We start from the raw sequence: 8,207 nt of genomic DNA on the forward strand, positions 1-8,207 counted from the left end.
AGTTGGCCAACATTTCTATAAATCCTTTGTTTTTATTGGTCTTCAGTAATATTCTAATTTTCTGATATGATGAATTTGAGATTTTCATTTGTTGTCATTTGTAATCATCAAAATTAAACGAAATAAACATTTGAAATATATGAGTTTGCATGTAATGTATGAATATAATATACAAGTTTCACTTTTTAAATGGAATTACTGAAATCAATCTACTTTTTCATGATATTCTAATTTTATGACCAGCACCTGTAAATGTTAGAAAGTGACAGAAGAAATTAGTGCACCATTAATTTCCTCCTTCTGCTTAATTAATTTTGCTGTATTTCTTTCTCCTCTTGTCTTGCATATTCAGTATGAACTGTTCAAATGTTTTTCTTTTTTCCCTCCCCCTCTCCACGCTTAGTTGGGGGGAAAGAAAAGAAGAATTGCCACAGTTTAGGCTTTCATACGAAGCGTCCATCAGCTTCCCTGCAGATTATCCAGGGGTGACATTCGGAGCTGAAGTTTTTCCGCCCTAATCTCCTTCTTCTCCCTGTCGCCTTCACTCCCTCTCTCTCTCTGTACGCCACATGTTTCAAAGTAGATCTAGATTTAAAGGGTTGTAATTTCGTAAGCAGATAAGCGAGTCTGGGAACAGATAGGATGGGTGTCATATAGAAACAGGCTTCCTGGTGCAGAGCGATCCCTTCAGGCCACCGAATGTCATTTAAATATCTTTGTTTTGTTTTTTTTCGAAGCGTAGTCTAACAGTCTTATTTATTTTCCATTTAAAGTCAAAGCTGATCTGCTAACAAGTCCGGAGTGATTTGCGTGTGAATATCACAGTGGGTGTGATGATGTTTGTGGGAATGACATGTTGGATATTCTTACTGAATATCTAACATGTTTGTTTAATAGTAGAAGAGCAAAATTACCTTGAAGGTTTTGCTGTGCTAAAAGGAAGACTACAAAAAAAATCATCCTGTTATTTAGAGCATGTAAAAATAATTATTTTGACTTTGTGAAAGAACACAAGTAAGAACAGCAGGTGACAGTCTTGCTCCCTTTAAACTATAAACACTCAGTTTTTTAAAAAATCTGAAAATATTTGCAGTTCTGCTCTTTGAAAAGCAATGTTGGAAGCCTGACAAACTAACATTTTCTAGTTATTAGGCTCTGTGCCGTGCTTACAGCAGGCTGTTTAATTTACTGGTACACACGCGAACCTTTGTAGCTGGTTTTTGTAAAAATATCTGTTTAAAGACAGCGTCCCCCCCCCAAAAAAAACAAAACAAAATGATGGTTGTTATTGCTTGTGTAAACGGCTAATTTTGTTCTTTTCTAAAAGATAAATTGCCAAACCAATTTCTTTTTTTTTTTCGTGGGAAAAGTTCAGGAGGATTTTTCTTTGTTCGACCATCATACACGGCTGACTGACAGCTCAGAAACAAGTGGGGGACGAAGAGCTCTACGCTCCATAAGACCAGAGAAAACCCCACACTATGTCTGAGATGTCAAATAAAAACAGTTTAAACAGCAGGAATCGCATGAAAATGTTAAGAAAATTGTATCGTGACTTCTTAAAACTGTGGTTAAGACCAAAATCTGAAAAACTACATAAAATACTGATAAATCAATAAGAATTTCACAAAATGATTTAATTTTATGGGCTTTTATGGACTGAAGATAAATCTTTTTAAATAATCGCATGTTTTTGTTATTACCAAGCTATCTAAAACTTTGACTGGAGCTTGATGGTTAAAAAAAAATTTAATGCTCATGTTTTGAAATAATTGAATAATTTCTGATGCCCATCAAGTAAATTTTACAAAAGTATTCCTAACAATCAATGATACACATTGAGCTGTTTTATTGAATGGTGCAAAGCTGTAGTAATTTTTTTCAAAATAGTGCAGATTTTTAAACACACCTAAGGTTTTCATGATTTCATTAGCAGTTTGTTTGCAATACTTGGTTGTCACATATTATCTATGAACCTTCATTTTAATGGAACACAAAGTAGGTGTTTTTGAGAGAGGACTTTGTCTTACCCAGATGCTTCCACTGAGCACCAATCCAGATGAGAAGTAAATGCCGTCTGAAGGTTTGTAAACACCAGACGTGTCCAGCAGCTATTACTCTAAACTGGGATTAAAAGACAACTGAAAACTTTGAAAGGCTGCTGTGATTGGTTGATGACTATTACCCTGCTAAACCCATAATCAAGACGAACACGATCAGATAATCTCAATATGCCTTTGTGGATCCTGCCCAACAGCCTAATCCCCAGATTTAAAACCTCGGATTAGGAATCCTAGATGATTAATCCCATATTGTGTTTGTATGTTTTCCTGCAGGGGACCCTTCGCCGGGTGACCTTCTCGGTTGTGAGCCAACCCCAGGACGGCGGTTGCTATGACAGTGGCCTGGAAGATTCAGAGACACCGAGCAGCAAGAGTTCATCAGGGCCGCGACTTGGAGCCCTGCCACTTCCCGAAGAAGGTTACGAGCGAACCACACCAGAGGGCAGCGTGGGTGAAGAGGAGCACGTAGAGAACGGTACGCCGCCTCTTAATTGAACTTTAGAAAACCGCCAAATACTCTCACTTAAGTATTTCCTCTCTTCATACAGTGAAAGCCTTAAGGATTTTCTGATTATACACATTCTTGTTGCGTTTCTCTGTCACACACGCAGAGAAACATACCAGAAAAAGACTTTCTTTGGAACCTTGACTTGCTGTCAAGGTCTCTGGAGTTTTCATTCGCTTCTCTTGATGGAAATGTATTTTACACTATAAAGCAGCTGTCCTTGGTGTCTTTGCATGCGCTGCACAAAGTGTATTTGTGTGCAAGGCCTCCGTGTATTATGTGAGGAGACTTTTTAGAAACACTAATGTGCGAGAGAATCTTGTGCCCGAGTCTCAGCCGTGGCCCTAAGCCTCCCTGTCAATGACAAAATATTCTTTTTGTTCCTCTTTTCACCACATACGGTCGTACAAGCGTCGCACAGTGGTAGCTCAACGAGGTCACCATGTCCATGGTAACTGACTGCTTCTGGGGTGCTCACTGTGCTCCCAGCAAAATGAGGATTTATAAATACATATCAGTGTGTGAAAGCTTTGGAAATTTTTGGAGTCTAATAAGTTTTTGTCACGGTCTGATGAAGGGAGGATTTGAACAAAGAATTTGTTGGCTATAATTATCATCCATAATAATGTGCTGGAATTTGAATAATGCGTTGAATTTTCTGATACTTAAACTGCAGGTTTATTCAACAATGAGAAAACGCTCTGGATGCAGCATAAATATTTATATTTTGGATTAGGTTTAAGGATGGAAGATTTAAGAAAACCCAGTGAATGGGTTCATTGGCCTCAATCAAAAGCAGCTGTAGTTTTAAATGTGTAATTTTATTTTTGGGACGTGTAAGAACAGGTTTAAGGAGGGACAGGGTGAGATGGAGGCAGGCGATCCACTATGGTGACTCCTAAAGACAGAGAAGAAGAATATGATAAGAACAAGTTTAAAGGCTTTAATGAGGGACTGGGTGTTAAAACTACTTCGAAATTCAATTTATCAGGAACACGGTGACAAGCATGACACAGTTCCAGTCAGTTTATCAATAGAGCTTATAGCCCATCCCTCAGCGCAAAGGCAACAGCAGCTAATATCCATCATGTCGAAATACACGCCCACCAATTACAGCCGAACATACGGCTCATAGTCAGAGCATCATGTCAGCGCCTTTTTGTTCCAACAGGACCTGTTCACACCAACGGACATTTTGCAAAAACAAACTTTTCCTGCTGCCTTTGCACTTCTCGTCCTCAAGCAGAACATTTTTCTTTGAAAAGCTGAGGGTTATACAAACGCTTTCCAAAGTGGACATTTTTGCCTTTCTGTGTAGACTTGACAAACAGGTTTTAAGGAACAATGATGTAGCTGCCCACTATTGCTTCGTGTGCTACAACAGTAGAGCCGTTTCAACCCTCTGTTCTTATCTGATCTTCTCTGAAATACAGTGATATCTGTCACAGAACTTCAAGTATGAAGAGAAGTGCAGAAGCCTTCATCCAGGCTGGGCTAATGGCGAGCCAAACAGGGGCACGTTTTTTAAACTGTTTTCTAGGCTTACAGAACAAGTCTTTCACAAAAAGAACATGCCTGTGTAAAAGAACACGACATACGTCAGTATTAAATTAATATTGTTCTTTTGCTTGACACCGTTTGTTTAGTTTGTCGCCGTTTTCTCATCCAAACAACGCAATTTTTTATTATTATTATTATTATTATTATTATTATTTGTACAGAGAAACTTTTTTTGTCAAACTGAGATTAAAAAAGATTAAAAATAGCAGTTTAGAAAATATCTGAAGTAGTGTAGCCAGGCCTCGGTGACAAGAGATACACACGCATACACACACACATACACACACACACACACAATCAGCCACCTAATGTATAAGCACACAAGCAGAACAAATTCTTGTTTAAATTTCTGCTACCTGAGCACATTTTTCCAATGCGGTATATAATGGCGTTTTAGACTCCTTTAACAGTTTTTCCCCCCAAGAAAGCACCTTTTATAAAAAAAATAAAAAAGGGAAAAATAGCTATTTGGAATATAGTCCCATTTGCTTCAGGCAGACATAAGGAGGAAATGGTGCTATTGAATTGCATAATGATGAATATATGGGTACGTTCCAAATATAGGTGCAGCCAATTTTAAACGGGTAGAAGTTGCAGTGAACGTAACTTTAGTGTCTTCAGTCAGTGCAGAGGCCCATTAGCAGACAGGAACACCAATGTGACTGAGCCAGGAAACGTGGAGGCCTTCTGTTTATAAAATAATGTGTTGCAGAAATGCATCTTTAAATACATAAAAATAAAGCCGAAAAGTACAACTGAAATATTTGACAAATATATCAAACTCCAGCTCCGTAAATGTTTTCCCTGAAGGCCCAGATGGCTCTGATTGGTCAGGTAAAATTAGCAGCATGCCACCAGCAGCTCAGCTTTTGGTTTAAATGTGCTAAACCAGCCTTTAGATCGGCTTTGTGAAATTGCTGTAACATACAGTAGTAGTCGCAGAACAAAGGAACAGAAAAAAAAGGCCTTGTTCCATGCAGTTCAGGAACACTGTTTTCTGTGGGAGAACATAGCTCTTTGATGTGCACTTTGTCTTTGTAACTTTGCAGACCTTTTATATGCACAAAAAAGCCATTCTAAAGCGAAGGGAAAATACACCAAACATAAAATGACTTTTAGAGTGAAACATGACAGCTTCACTGTTTGTATAGTATGAGGGGAAAAGTCATATTTACTTTGTCTGTGATTTTTTGTTATTTTTGTTTCAATGTAACACTCTTTCAGTCTGGGACTGATTGGTTTAAATAAGCCCAGCCTTTCAACCTCTGCAGGAAATCTGTATTCAGTCACCGGCGTCCTCGCCAACCTTCTCAATGAGCACTCGTGGGATGTAGCAAATACCTAAAACATGTGATCTTCACCTTGCACATAAAAGAATTTGGATTCAAATTGGTGATAATTGCATTCTCTGTGGCCCTCGTGGTTGTTTGGGTTGACCTCACCTTTCACCTTTCATGTAATGCTGAGCACAGCTTGGTGTTTCACTTCGCCACTCTTCAGAAGTCAGCAGTTTTAGTTTTGCTCCAACAGCATTTTCTTTTTTCTTTCATGTTCCCTTCAAGACCTCATCTTTTTTTTTATTCTGTTCTAATCATTTCTTTATTTTTGTCTGTGTTTTGTTGTTTTTTTTTCTACAATTTAACATTTAGCTTAGCTTCTGTTACAGTTTCGATTAGAGAGTCTCCTCATGGGACATTTTTAAAAAACCCAAGATGTGACAAGTCGTTGGGTTTTTCACCCATACAGGTCCTTACTTCTATAGAGAAAAAAATATGCTAAAAAAATCTTAAAGTTTTTCTCTTTTTTACCCCCTTTCATCCCTTTTTCTATGTCCAGATGCCAGACAGCTGCCAGATGTGGCTCTGACAGGAAAGTGTACCAGGGAGTGTGATGAGTTTGGCCACTCGGACACGTGCTGGATGCCTGTCCGCACCTCGCCGCGGCAACGGCAGCGCCACGGCAGTGACCCTCCCCGACTCTCGACCTTTGCCCCTGGAGACGACAACAACAATCTCCGTGGTAACGACCGTGAAAGCGACAGCGAGAGCGCCGGTAGCGCGGGGAGCTCCGAACCAGGAGTGGTGGTGAGCGGAGAAGGTCAGAGGTTGCCTTTAGCCAACGGTGACCCTCTCAGCACCCTGGGCCGACAGGACCGCAACAGGAACATGGGCGATCACAACCGCAACCTCCTAAACCGTAAAATGACTTCTGCCTCGTACGACACGTTCAGTGGCGCCAGCCTCGGGCGGCGCCAGCCGGACGAGGAGGGAGGAGAAGGCCAAAACCCACCTGAGGTCATACCGTTGGCGCGAACGGGAGGGGACTACAAGACAACATCATGTCTCACGCTGTCACGCCGTGAGGTCTACCTGTGACGGCCTCTCGGTGGAGCAATCCACCACTGCCATCGTCATAATCATCTCCTCCCTTTGTTGGAAAAAGAAAATGTACCAGCAAGTCATCAATGTGGTGGAACTTTTAGCCCGTGAAGATGTGAAAATATCAGAAGTAATGCTTTCCCAAAGCTTTCATCAAACTGTAACTTTTAGAATCGGACTAATAGTTATAGGTACTTAAACTTAAGAAGTCAACGATCAACTCTTTAGAGCACTCTGACTGAAAGTACTTTCTGAAAACTGTTTCTTTAACCACTACTGAAAGCTACCTACAAGCAAAGGCAGTGTGTCCACATGGAGGAGAACAATCTTTTCTTCTTTTTTTAGTCAAATCCAATGCATGCCTGACCCTCTGACCATAGAGCTATTTATGCAAAGAAGACTGTGTGCATTCTGAGGCTCTGGGTGCATCAAAAAACTGAAGCCAGAACGGGATTTATCTGATGGAGCACCCGCAAAGAAAAGACTGCTGAGGGTTCATCCTGTCGAAAGCGACAAAAAAAAAAAAAAAAAAGAAGAGACGGTGCGATTGGTTGATCAGTTTGGATCTAATTCAAATTTTCCAACCAATTGTATCATAACAAAGGTGGGAAATATTAACCAGCTCAGTGAGAATCCTTTATCACGAACAAAGTGTGAAGCATGAAAACTTAAATCAGAACAAACAGTGTTAATAGAAAGACTTACGATAGTTACGATACAAGGTTCTCATTGAGTGTCGCCAGTGCCAGAGGATTCAGCCTTGTGTGAAAATGTTTGTTTCTAATTTTCCCTTTACATCCAGTTTGTATGTATATATCACATGTGTGTATTTGATAAAGCAGCAGTGTGTTCTGCTGCTTTCTGCCGTTTCAGAGTTCATTACACAGCTGGTACGCCCTAACAGTCCTCCTATACCATAAATAAGCTCTCATTCTCACACACACACACATACAAGCGTGCAAACACATATCATGCGCACACATGGCCACAGTTTGTGACATGACGCAGTGGCTGTGCAACATAAAGTTCATTTCAACCTGCTGTTACTTTCATACAGGGAAAATCCTAAATGCACGCAAACACATTAACAGTTAATCAGAAACAAGAACACCTGTGAGGGGGCTCGGTTCATCTGTGTTGTTTCTTTTCTTTAACATATTGCCTCATTAAAATAGCTGTAGAGTTTTGCCTGCTCTTTCCTCAGCCAGTATTTTCAACATGAAACATATTTAAATAATTACCCATCTCTCCGACTGACTGACTGACTGATGCGTGAGGCGACATTAAAGAGAATTTCAGTCTCATCGTCTGTAAGAATTAATAGAAACCGAAAGAGATATCCTGCATACTGTAAGTATCTAAGTATTTCGAATTTTCTGTAAGAAAAAAAAAAAGGAAGCATAAGAGACTCTGCATGATAGAACAATAATGCAAAGTTGTTGGGGTTGTCTTTCTTTTCTTTTAGACTTCATGCTTCTTCTTCTTTTTTTTCTTCTTTTTTTTCCAAAAGCAAGACTATTTGGATACATTTGTGCTAACAGGGGGAGGAACGGAGACAGCGATGGCAGATGGGGATTTCGCTGCAGTGGGTAAATGTTTGGGTCTTTTCTCTCAGTTAATTTTCTCTTTTTCTTTTTTTTTTCCAGCTCTGGAGTTTAAAAATGCCAGAGGCTGCAACTAAAAATAATAAATAGAGAAAAA

General features: G+C 39.8%; 1 protein-coding gene across 1 annotated transcript in view; it reads left to right on the forward strand.

The window, feature by feature from the left end:
• pcdh7a (protocadherin 7a) overlaps positions 1-7,921 on the forward strand; it is a gene marked incomplete at its 5' end in the record, with an annotated part of 55,320 nt that extends 47,399 nt beyond the window's left edge. Inside the window, 2 exon segments of the mRNA XM_017425800.3 lie at positions 2,337-2,538; positions 5,965-7,921. Coding sequence (XP_017281289.2) covers positions 2,337-2,538; positions 5,965-6,503 — 741 coding nt within the window.
• Positions 7,922-8,207: the final 286 nt, after the last annotated feature.

Source organism: Kryptolebias marmoratus, linkage group LG3 (genome assembly GCF_001649575.2).
Source record: "Kryptolebias marmoratus isolate JLee-2015 linkage group LG3, ASM164957v2, whole genome shotgun sequence".
NCBI lineage: Eukaryota > Metazoa > Chordata > Actinopteri > Cyprinodontiformes > Rivulidae > Kryptolebias > Kryptolebias marmoratus.